General features: G+C 35.4%; 1 protein-coding gene across 4 annotated transcripts in view; it reads left to right on the forward strand.

The window, feature by feature from the left end:
• CDC14B (cell division cycle 14B) overlaps window positions 1–19,623 on the forward strand; it is a 44,231-nt gene that overhangs the window by 9,693 nt on the left and 14,915 nt on the right. For all 4 annotated transcript variants that reach the window (XM_053969016.1, XM_053969019.1, XM_053969017.1 and 1 more), the window contains exons 4-12: window positions 1,393–1,485; window positions 11,850–11,926; window positions 13,433–13,499; window positions 14,895–14,957; window positions 15,820–15,907; window positions 16,229–16,459; window positions 18,235–18,373; window positions 18,508–18,661; window positions 19,398–19,498. In XM_053969016.1, the coding sequence (XP_053824991.1) occupies window positions 1,393–1,485; window positions 11,850–11,926; window positions 13,433–13,499; window positions 14,895–14,957; window positions 15,820–15,907; window positions 16,229–16,459; window positions 18,235–18,373; window positions 18,508–18,661; window positions 19,398–19,498 (1,013 nt within the window). The remainder of the gene's footprint in view (window positions 1–1,392; window positions 1,486–11,849; window positions 11,927–13,432; window positions 13,500–14,894; window positions 14,958–15,819; window positions 15,908–16,228; window positions 16,460–18,234; window positions 18,374–18,507; window positions 18,662–19,397; window positions 19,499–19,623) is intronic.

Here is a 19,623-nt window from a genome sequence, read left to right on the forward strand (position 1 = left end):
TGATTTTTGGGATTGGACTCTTGATAAAGCATAGTGTGTTTAAAATTGATTTCTTAGATTAATTAACACAACTTACTACAAGTTAGTTGACATTTTGTAGATGTTGGAGTATAAAACCTGTTTGGCAGATAAAAAAAAGCTTATTTTTGTTAATGTCAGTCATGGTTTGCCTCTTAAAATCTACTTAGATTTTTAAACTGCCACTGAACTGTGAAAAGTGGGAAATATACAGCACATTATAGAATAAGAGGTTTTGGTTTTTTTTTTTTGTTCCTTGATGTCTGTCACAGATAATAGTTTGCAGAATTCAGACTTGCTTTATTATTCTTTAGGTTGTAGAAGCAATTGACACCTATGGGTGTGATGTTGCTGCTTGGTTCTTACTGGGGCACTTGCAGAATTGTCTTTGGCTAAGCCTGAGATAAACCTGTTTAGTGGTCCAGGCTGGGAGGTGGTAAACTCCCACTCGGGTAACTGTGTTGGTCAGAGTTGAGATTCTCTGATTTCTGTATATTGGATGCTCTGAAGCAACACAAGTCTGTGTTACAATTTCTTTCCATGTCTTGTGTCTGATATGTTAGGATTTCTGAGAACATATTTCTGCTACTAATCTGGGTTTTCTTTTGTCTTGAATGCATTGAATCTGTTATCTTGAACAAGTAACATTGCTATTTAAATGAATAAAATGACATCTTATGATAGCTTAGCAGTTGATCAAATTGTGCAGTTTCAAGCACATCAGAATTTATTTCAAAGGCCAATTAGGGGATAATTGCCACCACACGTGTGTGTCCTTTCTATTGAAAATGCCATTCCACTCACATTCTATGATAAATGGAGAAACTGTATGCCAAGCCAAGATGACACTTACAAAAATTAGTTATGATAAAGTTTAGAAATAATTTCAAAATATTTTAATCTAAGCATGGTTCTGATCCTTGGAAACAAATACTAGTGGATTTATCCACATTTGAGTTTGAAAAATGAATGAAAAGGTGTAAACTCTGTTTTTAAAATTTTTGCAACTTTAATATACCTGTGATGCTTTTGAGAATGCCACTTTCTATTCTCATAAATGGCTGTTACATAAGGCTTGAAGTAAAAAATGCTAACTAAAAATACAAATGCATTTAAGAAGAAACAGAAAGTATTTCAGTAATTTCTATCTAAAATTATTTGGGCTGGATACTGGGAAAAATACTGGGAAAATCTAGGTAGGGATGCAATATATTTTTCCAAAGCTTCTGAGGGACTACTCCACAGTATTTTTGGTTTTCCTACTACAGCTGGATGAAAGGAGGTAAACAAACTCTTGCATTCCTCTAGTTCTATAAAAGAAGGTATAAAAGGTCTAAAATGCAAAATCATAATCTTGTTCATTTCTTGATACAGTCATTTTCATTGATAAGGAAGAAAATAATTCATTATACTGGCTTTGATCAGAAAAAACAAGCAAATGCTGCATTCCTCATAGGCTCCTACGCAGTAAGTATTTAAATTTTTACATCAGCTGCTGACTGTGTTCATTTTTTATACTCAGTTTTTAGAACAGCAAGAGAAAAACAATTCTTTTCTTTTGAATAGTCATCCTACTAATGTAATTATAGTAATGAACCACATAATAAGAGAGTTTCTAAGGTCCAGAAGGCATATGAGTGAAGTTGTATGATTTCAGGTTTTTTACTTCCTACTGCCATTTCTGTTCTTAAGAAATAAGAATATCACTGAAAAAAATCAGTATTAATATTTTCATTTGGAAAAAAATCGTTGCTTCTTGAAGTTTTGTCTTTCCCCAACCACACAACCTCTTGTTTGTAATAGAAACATAGTATCTTGCATGAAGTATAATGTAACATTTGCCAGTGCGTGTTTGAATAAACCTTTCCTTCCCCAGCAGCTTCATCTCTATCACAACGTGATCTCTTCAATTAATATGGGAAAAGCAGTGAGAATGTGTGATGGGTTTAGAGCCTGTTTAAAACCTGGGAAGATACAGTGTGGCTGGAAAGGTACTAAGCCAAGTCTGTGGCTGCAGAGGGGAAAAGGACTGCAATCACAACTGTATTTGGTACACAAAAATGTAGTCAAGAAATAAAATGCTGAATACTTCAGGATAAAAGCTCTGATGCATTATATTCAGGTTCTGTTTTGACTTGTAACACGCCTTGGTTGAAACCATTTCTCTTGTTTACTGAGTAATAAAATGAAATAAGAAGCTATGCACTTTTTGATGTTGGAGATTTGAGAGATTGAAGTTCATGTAGACTTAGACTTAGGATATTCCTATTTATTGGCTGCAAAGGCTACACAGTACTGTCTATGATGCAGGCAGTCTCCTTGCTGCCTCTCTGTGTCATGCAGGATGTCCATTTTCTGTTCCTTGGGGTTTCTCTGTTGTCTATTTTCTATAGCACTTTTTACAAATTGAGAACTAAATTTCGAAACATGTCTCTCTTGGTATTTGAATGAGGAATATTGTTGTAGTCCTATGCAATCTTAAACCACATGGAGACTGGAAATATACTCTTGTTTGCCATTAAGGGATTATGCTGACAAAACAGCTTCAGCTTTTAGGAAAACTACTTCTTCCTAATTACTTGATCATAATTGAGGTCCAGAGAGTGAGAGGGGCCTAGCTTCAGTTATCAGCCATTATTTGGACAAAAGCAGGCTTTGTTTTTTCCTATACTCTTCTAAATATGTGTAGTAGTAGCATTGTGTGGCACAGCAGCTGACATTCTGAGCAGAAGATTAACTAATGGCGAAACAATCTAAAATACTGTGGTTGACTGTGCAAAAGTATAGGGAAAACCTGAAATAAATCTTATTTTTGATCACGTGGTAGCCCTACCATGTTGCAATAATAACATGCAAGTGAAGATGAGTGCTTCAACAGTCTTGAATAAAGCTATAAGATTAACATGTAAGGCTTATGACAATCCAAAGCACAGTAATTAGAAATGGAGGCTGTTGTACAGATGAGTAGACAGTTTTTGCTTTAGAGAGCTGCAGTGAAGGAAGTAGGAGTTGCAGAGTAAAGAAAGGATGCTTACAGGGATCTGTGACATGAGATCATCACTGCCTAGCCAAAGCATGTGGTAGGGTTAGTTGCAGACACATGGCATATGACAAAAAAAATATGGCAAAACCACCATAGTTCTCAGAGTTTGGAGAAGTGCTTAAGTTACTGTATTGTACACACTGAATATTTTGGCAGTTTCCCTGAAAGGCCTAGGGGAAAGTGAAGCACAGGACGAGTATCAGTCATCTCCTTGCATGTAGGCATGTCTATCTTGGAAATTTGCAAGTGTAAGACAGTGAGCTAGCTCTAGCTAGATGCTGATATTCTTTCCAGTGCAATACGTTTTGGCTTTGGTACTGCTTTTTCTTTACAGTTGGGTAGAGTTTCTTCCCAGTTTCATGTAGGAGGGATTCCACTGAAGAAAGATCACAGAAGAGAAACTATGCCCCTGAGGCATTTTTTTTTCCTATGGCATGCTTTGATGGTCTTTCATGAAGAGGCAAGCTTAATTACAGAGCTCATTGCTCAAGTGTTCACACATATTTGTCCCATATTTCTGCTTTCTGCAGGGAGAATTGGATTGTTTTCTGTGGAGCAAGCAATGATACAGGATCTGTTCAGAATACCTGATAAACATGTTTATAAGCATATTTCCTGACTGAAAGGAAATATTGATGACTTCTTTATTTAAAACATATGTAGTTACCTACCTTAGCTTCTTTAGTTTCAGAATGCTTTGCCTTTTGTTGAAGAAAGATCCATCCAGATACTGGTCAAATATTTTAAGGAGTTTTTCTATAGTTTTAGTTAATCAGACTCTGTCAGGTTAGTAATACTCTTTGTTACTTGAGGTGATTGTCATAATTTATTTTCTGATCTTACAGTGTAAGTTGAAGTTTGATACTATATTTTGTTTTCTCTGGATTGAATGTGTTTTCTTACTTGATTCTATTTTTTTAGCTTCATGATAGGTTCCCATTTCAACAGTTTACCTTAGGGTTGAGGAGCTCTGTGGGTAAGCAATGCCATCCTTTGGGGGTGTTCTGGTGTGTTCAAGGAAGAGCAAAGAATAGAAAGGGAATGTGGCTTTTGCAGATTTAGTCACAAAAACAGTGCTTGTCTACTTGGGTTGAAAGTTGTTTGATAACTTAAGCACAGTTTTGGGGTGCAAGTTGCTTTGTAGGTGCAGGTGCTACAAGTTACTTGGAGTAACAAGGAGTAACAGCAAGGTGTTCAAGAATAGCAAGGTACATTGAGTCTGTGTAATTTCTGGTTTTGTTATCTTCTGATTTTTAAAAACACAGTTACATTTAAGCTACAAAACTGTAATGAACTTCATATGATTAGTTCTCCTCTGGGACTTCTATGTCCTCATAAATGTTCAACTTCTGAGTATGTCTTTTCAAAGGCTTGTTGACCTTAAATTTGTATTCTTAAACAGAATATTATAACTTCTGCTTAAAGGAATTGCGATATATTAGCATGATTTATCATTTGTCATCTTTTGTTTAAATGTATATGTGTGTGTATATATCATGTGGGTATATACTCCGACTACTAAGGCAATTATGAAAGTCTTCATTAACTGTGGTGTGGTAAGGGAAGCTGTTAGTGTTCTTGTTTTTGAGCAAAGTCTGTTCTTAGTCTTTTCTTCACAGTTGATGTGTTTTAATGTTTCCCCCATTCCCGTTCATCTAACTTGTCTTTCTTTCCTCTTCAGTGGAGATAGCTTATGAACTCTCCAGACTACATACTTCTTTCTCCCCCCTCCTGCATCTCCTGCTTCCTTCCAGGTGTACTTTGATGTGACAGCACAGCCATACTCAAGCTCTTCAGTATAACATGGCCTTAAGAGTGAAGAACTAAGTTTACAAATACATTGTTGTATATGTAGTTTTAGAATAAAATACTAATTTTTTAGAGTAAATCTCAACAATTTAGACCTTAATCCCTTTATTGTTCATCTTTCATCTATTTTAATTCTGTATTTATTTTTTTCTACATTTTTTGCAGACATAATGGGAATAATATTCTTCTATGCACATAAACAAAAATTTGGCACATTCAGCCACACAAAGGGTAGCCAGAATTCAGTGTGTTTGGGTTGAACGTTTATACTTTATTTGGGTGAAGGGGGAAAAGGGAAAGAAGTGGGGTGGGGGGGAAGCTTTGTTCTTCGCCTTTTAAAGAAAAATATTTTCCTTGAAAGCTATCTGCACTGTTCAGGCCTTACCACACTACCAAAGCAGCAGTGGTCTTCTGAGTTGATATCTACAGTGACTTCTCTTGATTTTCACCAGGACTTGGCTGTGGGTGAGGAAAGTCTGCTTCTTCCATCATTGCTCCTTCTATGTTACGAAAGAAAATGTACCCTCTGTGCCCTGTCCACCCAATTCCCAAGCTCCCCCCTCTCCCCTTGGCTACATTAACTTAGTAACAGTGTTTTTTTTCTCAGGCCTGGCACTAATTATGTACTTGGAGGGTGACCCTTCCAGGGTACTGCCCCATGAACTGCTGTAATTCAGGTCACCTTCTCCAGGACTCATCTCTGTACTTTGTCTATTTTCTCATCTTCTTTCTTCAGGGTAAGCAGCGTTTCCTTCATCCATTCTAATCCATAGTATTGGTTTTTTGCCTTTTCAATTTGTTAGTATCCTTCCTAGTTGTGGGCCTAATGCTGGGTAGAAGCTGGAGGTTGGAGAATCAATTCGCACCCACTGGTGTGATGTTGAACTGCTCTGTTCTTATTGTGACACTTGCAGAATTATCTCTGGCTAAGCCTAAGATAAACCTATTGAGTGATCCAGGCTGGGTGGTGGTGAATGGGTAACTGTGGCAGCGCTCAAATTTAGAGTGGGTAAACCATGTTTACCCTCAGCTGTGTTTTGGTGAGAGGTGCTTGATGAGCAAGTGGCAGAGACAAGATGGACAAAGTACTGACCTTTCATTTAAGAAGACGTTACCTGAAGTCTTGGCTGTCTCTGAGTTTGTGTCCTCTAAAATGCTACCTTCTCTGAGTTGTATTTGGGAAGTCATTATTAATCTTCACAGCGGCAACTTTTCCTGCTGTTGCTACTAGGTTCTATTCCAGCATGTTCCTACAAAACTGCTTGTCTCTATTGGAGAAGAAGGGTTGTTCTTTTGGAGGTCCCTCACTCTATAGCCTTAGGTTGCTTTCTTACCTGGCATAAAATAGTGATGCTCCCAGTCCAGGGTTTTTATACTTTTGCTCTGCTGTTTAAAAGGTAATTGGAGGTTTCTTGCTTTCGTTTATGATGGACAAAGAGAATTGCCAGAGACAGGCAGTTATTCGCTCTCTGTTGCTTTTATCCACTTAATGACTGTGTTTCTGCCAGTGATGAAATGGTTGGCCACATGTATTTCTTCACTGCAACACAAATCCATACAGGAAGTTTTTTGTTCTAATAGACTTCTATTTTAATTTTGCAACATCAAACATTTTCTCGTAAGGAAATTGCTATAAATTTAATCTACTAACTGAGTATATAAAACCTCAATATCCAATTGAGGTTTTATTGAAATAAAATATTTAACACTTTAAAGTTATAACAACTGTATGAGCTTGTGTTTGAGTCTGGTCACACACAGCAGTTACTTTCATTTGTTCAGAATGGGTGGGGTTAATTATTTGCTGTTTTTGAGCAGTTTACAGGCTGTCTTGGATGAGTGACATTTTTGGAACATAGTTGTATCACATAGAATTTGCTTGTTAGTAGTTTAAAATTAATTATCTCATTATTTTCTGGCTTCTAAGTGAGCATAGTTGGTAAAATGTACCATTTAGGTAGCAGCCTTAAGCAGATTTTTCAGTTGAGGGTGAACAGGTGAATAAACATGTTTGTATTGAGCAGATAATAGATATGAATTTAAAGTGCTGTTTACAGACTTGAGTTGATATAGTTTCTAACAGTAAAGCTTATTTCAATAGCCTATTTAATTATCCTGAAAAAGCAACAAGTTATATCATAGATTATTATTACTAAACATGTTTTGTCTTATATGCAGCATTACTACTTTACTTGGCAGTGCCATGTATTGAAAGTTAAGATGCCTTTTTTAACCAGAGACTCATTTTCTTTTTCACCAGGGGTACTTTGCATCCTATTGTGAATATCATTGCAATGATTATAACTCCAATCTAGGAAATGGTTGCTTGAAAAATAAGGCTGGATTGAAAACACTAATAAATCAGATGAAAACATAGCTTGCTAAAAGCTTTCATTCTCTGGTTGATTTTAAATGCTGATAAATAAAGACTGGGTCACCTAATCCTGCAAACTCTTGTATTTCGTTGAGTGAACTTGAAAACAGCTGTTTGACTGCACATTACTGTTGGCAGGAGAACTGCTTGAGTGCACCTTTCCCAGTGTTCAGTGCTTGGATGGTTCTTGACCATTCACAGAGGTGCCTGTAGTTCCTTAATTAGAAACAGATGTCCTAAATGAAACGGATGATTAGAGCTTTGATTAGTGGTTCAACTGCTAATAGCATATTCATGGCTATATGTTGAAGTTCAGTAGGATATTTTTTGTGTGCATAAAAAAAGCAAATTTCTAAATATTCTGTATACAAATGATTGCAGATTGTGATAAAATGATGTGCTTGACTTGAAAGATATCAATTCCTTATAGTAACAATTTTCCTAAAAGGAACTTAGGTAGAAGATTTCTAAAATATCTTAAAAGTTTTTCTGTTTGTATTTGTATGTGTGTATAGATATGTATGTATACTCCTATCTGCACTTGAATATGACTGTAGGAAAATTCTAAAAGCTGAACTGGTAGAGGCATGCTGCATTGACCAAGTTTTTTTTGAAAGAAGGCCTTTTTTTTAATAATTCCCTAACTGCAGGAAAGGATCCTCTTGGGAAATAATTTTAAAATTCTAATAGTCTTTTCTTCATTTGTGTATACACAGAAGGATAAAAATTATCTCAGAGAGTGAATGCTTCTGTTAACTAACAGCTAATATCACTGCTTTAAATTTATTTTAATATTTTTATCTTTTTATTAGTCATTTTTGTTGGTTGCTTTATTGGCACTAACCTAAGAAAACAACTTTATTTGTGAAAGTTTTCATCCTCTTAGAAAGTACAGCAGAAACATAAATTGTAATCAGCATCTGGACAAATGAGTTTCAGCTGTTGTGTATTTTGATTTCTAGAGTTTGTCTTCTCTCATTTCCTCTCCTTCCCCCAGTACATAACTCATTAATTTGCAAATATATCTTTGTTTTGTTATTCATCAGATCAGCATTTCCATTCTCTTCTTTTCTAAAACTTCAGTTCTGCTTGAAAGTCCTTCTCTCTTTCAACACTTCTGTCTGCTACAGGTATTTGACCACTACTACTTTCTCTTTCCCATTTATTTGCTTTCTTTAGTCCTTTGTTTACTCATCGTTCCAATGAAATTGTTCATCTTTAAGGCTTCCCTAGCCTCCTCCAGGTCAGTAATAGTATTATATTTAGTTTTATGTAGATACAGATGTGTCAGAAATATTTTTTGAATTGAATCTTTCCTTAAACGCTAACTACTGCATTTTGGTTCACTTCATGGAGCCGTGTAGGAGCAATCCCAACTGACAATGGGCATTCAGTCCACAGGACCAGACTAAACCCAGCTGTTAAGCTTAAAAGCTGCTGGAAGTATATAGTAAAGATGTCAGATCTTCAATGCTGGCTCTCTGTCTACTGATGGAATTCTTTTGGTGCATTTCCTAATGTAGATTTGTGGCCTCTTCTGCCTTGACACCTGTTGCTTCTCTGAGCTTTGCTGCTTCAGTCTTACCTGTTACCATACATGGAATTGGTTCACCCCAACCTAAAAGCAGGCCCCACCCATGATCAGCCTTCATCCAGCCTTGGTTGCATCCAGTATTTCTAGCTGTGTACTCCCTTAAGCTGTGAAAGAAACTGATCATGTCTCTACTTTGACTATCACAGCTTCTTGTGTTGTATTACTGACAAGATACTTTCCTTGTGAAGTAATTATCTGTTTATGGTCTTTCCCATTATGTGTGAGTGTCATTCTTCCCTTTCGAAGCAGTCTATACCATTGCACTCACCCAGCTATTCTCATACTAACCTAATTTTTTTTTCAAGCACTTTTCACTGAGTACACCATGTGACCATTTCATCAACTGCTGTCTCTGCAGCTGTTCACTTGTGTCTTTTGTGTGTGGTAGTGTGACAGCTGAGTGTAGCAGGATTTCTCTTTGTTTCAGAATAAGTTTTCTTCTTCAGTAAATATGCTATATTTTGCTTCAGTTGGATAATACAAGTTGTATTTTTGCTTTGCAAAATCAGATTGCGTTTTTTAAATGTCCTTGTATGGAGGAAGTGTTCTTATGTAGCTGTGTTAAGAAAAGTCCATACACATATGTGTGTTTGTTAGAAAGGTGTTTCTAGTAGTTTCACTGGTAATGTAATTTCAGAAGCAGGATCTGTGCTTGAGAACTAACATAATGGAACTAACTAACTTATTTTAATACACCACATACTGAAATGGGAAAAAATTCTCTCTTGCAGCTATTAGACTTGTAAACGAATGCTTCTTCATTCAGTCTTGTTTCCTTTAATAAGCTGGTAGCTCAGAAAGGCTAAGGATTTCCCTCATACCTCAGCTGAGCTTTTATATGTGCTTACAAAATCACATAGTATTAGTTGCATTTCTATTTGCCTGTGGTACAATTAGTACTCTGTATATTACACAGTGTGATAGCACTTAAGTCCAGCTGGACATTAGGAGGAATTTCTTCACATGAAGGGTGAAGAATTGATTAAACATTGTAATGGGCTGCCCAGGGAGATGGTGGACAAGATGTTTAAGGAAAGACTGAACATAGCACACAGTGCCATGGTCTAGTTGACATGGTCACGCTTGGGCAAAGGTTGGACTAGAATGATCTCAGAGATCTTTTCCAGCCTAATTGATTCTGTAATCCTGTTTTTCCCAGGTGACTCATTTCTGGCTACAAACTGTGTCTAAGTACTATCTGTTTTTTAATTCCATTTCTTGTCTCAGGTTTGTAAGTTTTTCAGGGACAGGGCTCTCTTCCTGATAAACAAGAAGTGCTTGATGTGTACGGTTGCTAGCAATATGTGTTCACTGTCTTGCAAGATGCAAATCAGGACTGTAGCAAAACACACAATTTGAAATTTCTTGGAAGATAACCTTTATGTCCAAATCAGGCAATGAATGCCTGCAGAATATAAAGTGAATTTTGCCATCAGAGGCTAAGGTATTCAATGATACTTGGGGAGGCTTTTGAAGTATCTTTTCTATTTGGAGTGTATAGTTGCAAATATAAATGCAGAAGTCACTTATCTCTCCCCAGTGAAAGCACACACACACAAAACATGCAGTTTTCATTACTTACTTATGTCTCAAGAAAGATTTATTTTTCTGTTTTCTTCTGCCAATTTCAAGGGAAGAATGCTCTGAAAATACTTAACACACTAATTGAATCAGGAAAATCAGAAGGGTCACCCGTTGGTCATGTCTGTTTTAGCTGTCTGTTCAGGTTGTGTTTCAAGCTGGGTTTGTTTGTTGGGTTTTTTTTAGCAACATCTGTTCTAACTCTTGTTTTCTGTGTATGTGTGTGTGAAGAGAGGATGTTTAAGATATGTTAAGCCATTTGTTTAAACTGGCTTTGCGGCAGCATCAAAGAAATTTGAAAGGCAATGCCAACTTTTTAAAGAAAAAATGTCCAAAGCAACAAAAAGTAAATACACCATGCCTTGATTTTTGGAAGATGTTTAATTAATACTCATGAGGATTTTTATTTTCGAATATCTCTAAGGGAAAATGTCATTAGTATAAAAGAAATAAATAATTTTACTGAACATTAATGAAAAAAACCACAATTTTCTGTAGAGTGTTAAAACAATTTCAAAGAAAAAGTATTAACTTGAAATTACTGAATATTGACCTGTTAATGACAGCTTGCTACCTCCTGGCCATGCTGGGGATGGTGTTTAATGATATTTGAAGAAGAGATATGCAAAAAAGAGCAGTTTTAGGTATTCTTTAAGGAGACCTTAGTGTTAAAGGCTATCCAAGAGGGATCAGACATATTGTGATGGAAGACCATATGGATATTTCTCGTAAGTTGGTCTTTTGTGAATTCTTTTCTGAGTGTTTTTCACAGTAGAAAGTTCAATTCATTCTGTTCTTAGTATTTTGCTTCTGAAGCCACAGATTTCCTTTTTTTTTTTTTCCTCTGTAATTTTTGTTTTCTCTTAGTTTATGGCATCTGGATTTAGTTAATGGATATTGCCCCAGCAGTGCAAAAGAGGAAGTACAGAATTTGGATTAATGCAGATATTCTGATGTAGGAAGATCAAAACATACATGAATAGCTGTTTTAGTCTTGTCTACTGTGTGTACCAACAGTTTGTGTACCAGATGATTCATAGCTTTACTGATATCTCTGCAGATTTTAATGTTTTGATTTACATCTTAATAGCTTAATTAAAAAAATCTACAAACTGGTCAAGCAGAGTTGTAGAAGAAATATAAGAATCCAGATGAACAGGAGCCTTTTCACTGTAGCCTATAGCTGAACAACTCCTGCACAAATCTATAAATATTGTTTTAAAATATATTTTTCTTTAGATTTACAAGATTTTTTTGTTATGTTAGTTTTATTGTTGCACACTTGCAAAAATTTATTCTTAATGCCACTCTTTTCCAGCACTTTTGCACTCTGTGATTAATTATGCTTTCTGTAGTAAACAAATTACTTGACATTATTGAAGTCTGTCTTAAAATAATCCTTCTCCTTTTCTGTCTTTTTCCAAAAATAGATAATATACCTGAAAGAATCCCCAGAAGATGTGTACAGGCTTATATTGTCAGGAAGTGTTTCATATCTTCCTTTCAGGTAAATAACAAGTTGATTGAACTTCCTGTACCTTGATATTTTATAGAAGAATGTAACATTTTTCAGTACTAATTTCTGCTGTGTTGGTTTTCTGGGGTTTTATTCTAATTTGTTTTGTTTCGTGTTTTGGGGTGGGTTTTTGTTTGTTTGGGGTTTTTTATTTGGTTTTTGTGGATTGTTTTTGATTGGTTGGGTTGTTTTTGTTTTTGTTTTTGTTTGTTTGTTTTTTTTTTTTTGGTGTTGAAGTTTTTACTTGGGACACACTCACTGTCCTAACTTTAGGTACTCAGTGAATCCGAGGTGTTACCAGCTGGTACTGAACTGTCTCAGCAGAAGGTGAAGGAGCCCCTCTGTATCCACTCATTGAGCTTTTTTATCTACATTGCTTCTCACTTGGCAGTCTGATTTTTTGCCAGTAGCTTATAGTTAAACATATCAAAATATCTGTCATTCACCACAGAGGGCTTGCAATACTTAATAGCATTCTTTATGCACAAGACAGTATTTGCAGATTGCTGCACATATTTGACAATTGGGAAGTTGTCATCAGCACGTTCCAGGAAGCTTCTGCATTGCCTGTGCCCTGCTGTGCTATCCCTCTAACACATATCAGAGTGGTTGCAGTTCCCTGTGAGGACCATGGCCTAAGAAAGTGAGGCTGCTTCTATCTGACTGTAAAAGGCTTTATCCATTTATTCCTTCTCATCAGGTGGTCTAAGAGACACATGCTACTACAATGTCACCTTTATGTGTCCTTTCTTTTACTTGAGTAGCGTTCTATTATTTCTGTCTCCTCCTAATTCTGCCCCTTTTCACACTGATTCATAAGGAAGGAAAGGATAGAAAAAATTACTAGAGACAGCTATCCAGGCTCTTCAAAAGTTCTTCTTCCTCTCAGTTGAAATTTGCATATGAAGTATTTTCTTCTTATTAGAACCCTTATTAGCTGATAAGGGTTGTGTGGTCTCAAGGTGTTGTGCCAAGACATAATGTTCTCTGGTGTAGATTCAGTTTTATTCATTTACTTCACTATAGTATTCCTGTAGAATTCTTAATCTGTGGTGCTTATGAAATTTGATGATGGTCATGTACTAAGAACATGCAATTACTGGATCAACAGAATTAAAAAACTTGTAGTTGAAAGAAGCTGTTTTGAACTAGTTTCTCCTCTTGTATAAGCATGAACTATCTATGCTTCTTAAGGAAAATATTTTATTCTATTTACTAAAATGTTTATCCTAACAGTCCATGTCAGAAATTGAACATTTCAGCTTTACAAAAACTGTAGCTGGAATGATCTTACTGTTGCATCTGTTAATATAACTTATGTTGTTATTCTTGTAAGATTCAATATATGGGAAATGAAGTAATCATTTGACATAATTATTTCAGCTTAATAATCATTACCTTGAAGTAATTTTTAAAAGGTGTTTTAGAGAAGTATCTTCAGTTGCATTAACTTGGATTAAAATACAATAATTATGTTTTGGTCATCGTATCTTATAGGGATGCTTCCTTTGGTACTTGCAGTTTTCATTTGACATTACTGGACTGTTTTCATGCAATAAACAAGGTCAGTAAACTAATATTTTTCACATTTCAAAAAAGTAGCTAACAGTTGCCCATCAGAAGAAGAAGGCTTAGGAAACTAGGATCCAACTAGAGCTGTGAAGTAGCAGATCTGATTGTTGCCTAGTTTACTATGCATTATGCATTGTCACAAAAGTAGATGCAGCATTCATAGAAGTCTACCCATACTTTATATAATCAACAACTGAAGATACTGTAGAGGGAATTCTGAGTTTTACTTGTGTAATCTATCAGGACAGTAACTCACCTCTAATCCTAAGAGCTATGTGTTAAGTTTATTATATGCCCCCTGGTCTTATGTATTAGGCTGAACAGAGCCTTTGAAAGGGTTTTGAATGGGTTTGCTATACACTTCTGGCATTTGCAGCACATGTTAATGATTTCAGATTTTGCTTTAGTAATAGGAATAGAACAAATGTTAGGAGGAAGGTGCTTCTTTTTTAAACTATAAAATTATAAAATCTAGGTTTTATAGCAATATAGCAGTGAATTAATGCAGCATTAAATGATAGGGGAATAAAACACATTCTTTTTAGTCTGTATGACTAGTGAAATGGAATTCTGCAGCTCTCCACCTTACTATTTTCTTTTGTATTACGGGTATCTCTACCAAATAGTGATGTTTTTGCTGGTTAAGTCATCTTCTTGAAGACTGGTGATTTTTCAGTATTTTGGGTATTTTGAAATTGGTTATTTGTATGCCAAAACTGGTGCATTGCTGTTATTGCTGGTGAACAATAAGGAAAGTTACAAAAGATTAGGTAGTAAAAGAGAAAATTAGAATGTAGTATTTTTAATATCTGGAGATATGGGATTTATCTGTGTTTGTCTTCCTGTTTTAACAAGTGGATAAACTATTAGTTACCCAAATTATTACATTTTTATACAGTGTTAAGTATTATGGTTGTGGCTAATTGTGGGACATCATGGACTCACAGTAATATCTACTTAGGACTTCGTGACTGCAAACAATTTGAAATCAGTGAAGATACTAGCAAATAGAATTTATGCACAAAAAATATCTCCAGTCCTTGAATGCAGTCTTTAGAATTTACTCATAGATTCAATAGATATTTTTTGTTGGTTATTTTTCTTTTTTATTTTGTACAGCTAGCAATAATGAAAAGAATAAATGCTTCAGTAATCTGGGCTTTTTATAGTGATTTGGTGAAAACAAAAAGCATTGATTTACTCATCTAACTTCACTTATATTGAAATTTACAAACCTGGTTTGAAGCAAGACTGAGTTTATCAGTATTCTTAAATTTTGTGAATAAAGAGGAGAGTGTGTATTAACGAACTTTGTGTAACCAAAAAGAGTAATAAACTGTCCTCACTGAAGAGGCGTCTTTGTTAAGAGCTGTGTTCTGAATTTTAGGCTTTGCAGTATGGTTTCCTGGATTTTAGTACATTTGATGTAGATGAATATGAGCATTATGAAGTAAGTGTTCAGTATCAATCTTTTGATTTGTTTGCTGTTACTAATGCTAAAGCAATTGCTTATAATTTCCGCTATTCTTTTGTAGTATTAAGTTCCATTTCTGTTTTGTCTTTTTAAGTTATGATAGTTAAATAAAGGTTCATGGTCAGAGAGAGAATACGAAAATTCAGATTTAAGCATAATTATGCTCAAACAGGGGGAAAAGCAGAAACCAAAATGGAAATAAATGGGAGTCTCCATTATTAGTAAAACCCTGGATATTCTTGAGCAGTCTTGATGAAAAACTAAAGGGCATACAAGCCCAAGTCTAACTGAATGCTAGAGAACAATCAAAGTATGTATTTGAGAACACACGACAAAAATGTAATAACACCTTTTGAGGTAAAGAAAGAAACAGGGCTGGGAAACTCCAAGTTTATAAAATTCACTTTGGGTCATAGGAAATTATTGTCACAATGAAGGACTACAACTCTTGACTATATGCAGTCTCAGAAATGCAAAGCTGCCAGATATCTGTAAAGAGAAAATTAAATGCTCCTAGAGCTTAAAAAATCATTATTTTATTTGTGAACAGAGGTAAGACCAATTTAGAATCCTATAAAAAATAAAAATTTGAAAGTTGCTGTTCATCTGAAGGGCATCGGTTGCATTGTTCTAAAACTGATTTAGAAAGAGGGACACAGGGGAGAAACATGAGGTTGAGAGCATCTGTCATCCTCATGATGAAAAAGAAAGCAGCCAACTAACATACCTTCCTTTGACAAAAATTACACATAAATTCTATCTAGCATGTATTTTGAAACATTAAGGAAAAGCCTGAAAATACAGGGACAATGATAAACCAAGCATTTTCTCTTGACAGAGAGCAGAAAATGGAGATTTTAACTGGATAATACCAAACAAATTCATTGCCTTCAGTGGACCTCATTCAAGAAGTAAAATTGAAAATGGTATGCTTAAAAAAGGAGGTGGGGAACACAAGCCCACTGCTTTCTTAGTTGATTGTTATCAGTAAGAACAAGCTTTAAGAATTGTTCCTCAAACAGTGTGTTTTTTCCTTGGCTCTTTTCCTTTTATAAGAACTCTGGCAGTAAAATTTTAATGCTTGGTTTAATTGTATCTGACCTAGGTGATTGTATTAAAATTGCGTTTTCAGTTAGTCTATTTTTATCTTGTCTCTATTTTGGAAGTGTTTTCATATCTTTTTTTTAGTCTTTTTTATTTCTTCAGTTTAAGCCTTACTCTTTTTTTAATCTTCTGTTCTCAAATAGGCTATCCCCACCATGCGCCAGAGGCTTATTTCCCATACTTCAAGCAAAACAAGGTCACCACTATAATACGCCTCAACAAAAAACTGTATGATGCCAAACGATTTACAGATGCTGGATTTGAGCATTTTGATCTCTTCTTTGCTGATGGAAGCACACCTAGTGATACTATAGTTAAAACATTTCTAAATATTTGTGAAAATGCGGAAGGTGTAATAGCTGTTCATTGCAAAGGTATGATGCAAAAACCAGTTTATAATACTAGTTATATTTATAATTACAGCTCCTGAGGTATTTTGCAGTATAATTCTACTATATCTAGTTATTAACATCACTGCCAAACTGCAACTGTTCCATTCAAATTATTTCTATGGTTCTGTTCAGCACTTTATCTTCGAATTTTTTTAAGTACCAGAAAAATCTTCCAGGCTATTCCCAAAATGAGACTGGGGAAAGTGAGATATCTGATATTAATAGCTCTTTCTGCTAGAAAGTGTTAGTACTTTCAAAGGATGCTTTGGGTAGGCATTTGAAGTCCTGTCAAGTTCTCTCTGAAAATGCATGTTTAAATATACCAAGTCAAAAACTTTTGGAAACAGTGCAGCATACTGGGGAGACTCCTCAAAATATATGAGTGTTCTTCTATAACCACCAAAATCTTCATCCCTCAGAAACTCTTTATAGTAGTTTGGGCATGCTCTGAATATCTATTCCTCCAGAGTCAGACTGTGAAGATTTTAAGAGCCTGGCCAATGCAGCTAGTATAGTTATTCAGTTTTCGGTGGTTCTAGAGGCAATATGTTTCCCTTCCCACACCATCTTTAGTAGTCTATCAGACATTTCTTCTCCACAACTTTGCATCACTAGTGTATCTGATAGTGCTGTGATTGAAGAAGGATCTTTTCTTAACCTGTTTGCTTTGGACCTGCAAAGACTGCAGTTTTGTTCCTGTATCTGACATCCATTTGCTACATTTAACAGAATTATACTGAAAAGTGAAAGAAATGTTGAAACCAGCATCTTGACTTTGGGAAAACAAGTCCATACTCTTATTCTTCACTGAGGTGATAAATTCAGGCATATCACTTAATTGGTTATGCCAAAATATTGAGTATCAGTGATACAAGTGCTTTGCTTTCATTCAAATTAAGGTGTTCTTTGGTAGATGTCAGACTGATGGTGTCTAGCCTGCGCTTACTCTTGAGGAAGTGCTGTAGCCTGTTCCTAAAGCTGTCATGGAAGTCATGGAAAGCTAAAGTTCCTAAAGCAAGTCATGGAAGCTGCTGTGTGGTTGTCTTGGATGTTGTGTTATACAGAAGATTTTACAGTAGTGTTGATCAGTCAATTGTTAAATGAGAGAAGCTGGTATGTGATTTGCAAGTGCAGCAAGTGATTGAGGAGAGATGCCACTTAGCTGGAGCAGTCCTCTCTTGCTTCTCATGTTTCCCAAGGTAAATAGAACTGTTTTGAGGGCCATTTTAAATAAGGTTTCTCACTCTGGAGTACTTCTTGCCTGTGCTAGCTAGTGCCCAGACTTGCTTATTTGCAAAATTTGTTTTTTTCTTGGGAGTTAAAGAGATTAATTAGAGGAGGGGCTGGGAGAACATCTGATTTCAGTGCAATGTATGATTAGTTTGCAAGAAGGTGCTGGGAGAATTTGGAAAAGAAAAAAAAAATGCCAACTGTTTTTTCCCATGCTTAAAAACATTCTAATAACTTCATACATATTCATAGATAGGCAGATAAAGGTAGCTAAACTTACAGATACTGGTAAAGTTGCTGGCTTTTTTTGAGTTACCTCACTCAAAAAAATATGGACAGTGTGTTAGAAACCTTGTATATGATGAAAAAGATCCAAGAGTAAGTTTCTCTTACCACATTTGATAAGTAGAGGTTTGTTTTGATAAATTAGGCAGATAACTACTTTTCCAAGTAACAGTGTCTATAGTTACAACAGATTCCAGATGAAGATGGATATATAAAAGAAGCCATTATTTTATATTACACAGCTGGTCTTGGACGAACTGGCACACTTATTGCCTGTTACATCATGAAGCATTATCGGATGACAGCTGCTGAATCTATTGCCTGGATCAGAATAAATAGACCTGGTTCTGTGATTGGACCACAACAGCATTTCCTGATGGAGTAAGTAGATTGAGTGTAAATTATTGCCAAAAATAAATCTAGATGTGTTTTTCTTCTTCTTCTTCTATTGTACACTTAACAATCTTCAGTGTTAATTTGTTGTGTTTTGGGCCTTTTTTTCCATGTTATGATAGCAAACAGGCAGAACTTTGGACAGAAGGGGATATTTTCCGTGCAAAGTTGAAACGAAACCATAAAATTGCTGTAACAAGAATTCTGTCAGGAGTAGATGATATTTCAATTAATAACACAAGAAACAGGAGAACCATCCAAAAGGACATTGAACTGGTAACCATCCAAATATTGTGCTCTTGTAAAAGTTGGAACTGTTGAGAATCCCTCAGGTTTTGAAAAAACCTGTGGGTGCACTAAAGCATTGTTAATCAAATTTTTTTTCTGTTGACCCTTTTTGTATAAAAGGATATGGTGGGAGGAAACTAGAGATGGCAATTAAGAAAAATGGAGTTTAGAACACAGGTGAAGTAGGAGCATTATGCTTTAGTATTTTGTAATTAGGTCAATAGTAGAAAAAACGTATTCACATTCTGCAATCAAAAACAGTGATTTCATTTTGGATTGTCTGTTACTTCACTGTGTGTATTTAAAGGGAGGGGATGAAAGGGTGGGTTTTTTTACTCATTTTAGTTTCTAAGTAATTGCAACATCTGTAATACCTTTTGATGGTGCTTTTTGAAAAAGACAAGTGAAAGGAGGGAAATGCTGTATTTAGTGAAGATCATACTGTACCTAAGCAAAGATGTTATAATATATTGCTTCCAATGCTTTAAAATGAGACAATATTCCGATGCATGTAAGTCATGACACCACTGAATTGTTTACAGCTTCTAAAGCAGCAAACAGGAAACTGGAAGGAACAAAACTATATTTATGCAAGTGAATTTCCTTTGACTTGATCCTGTTGAGATAATTCTAATTTTAAGCTTTAAGATAAAGTTAATTCTTAAAAATCAAAATGTCTATATTTAAACTTGATTTATCCCTTTCCCCCCCTCCACTTATCTAGTACAGTGATGATGATGAAACAAACTGTTTAACACAAGGGGATAAGCTTCGTGCTCTGAAAAGCAAAAGGCAAGCAAAAGCTCCAACTGCATCTCCACTAGCGTAAGTCAGTTTCTGAATATTTAAAATGCCAGAAGCACTTTTATCCTCTTCTTTATGCATACTTCCCATTGCCCACAAATGTTTGTTATCAATGCTGCTTTTACTTCCTTAAAACAAACATGAGA

The sequence above is a fragment of the Vidua chalybeata genome, chromosome Z (assembly GCF_026979565.1).
Source record: "Vidua chalybeata isolate OUT-0048 chromosome Z, bVidCha1 merged haplotype, whole genome shotgun sequence".
Taxonomy (NCBI): Eukaryota; Metazoa; Chordata; class Aves; order Passeriformes; family Viduidae; genus Vidua; species Vidua chalybeata.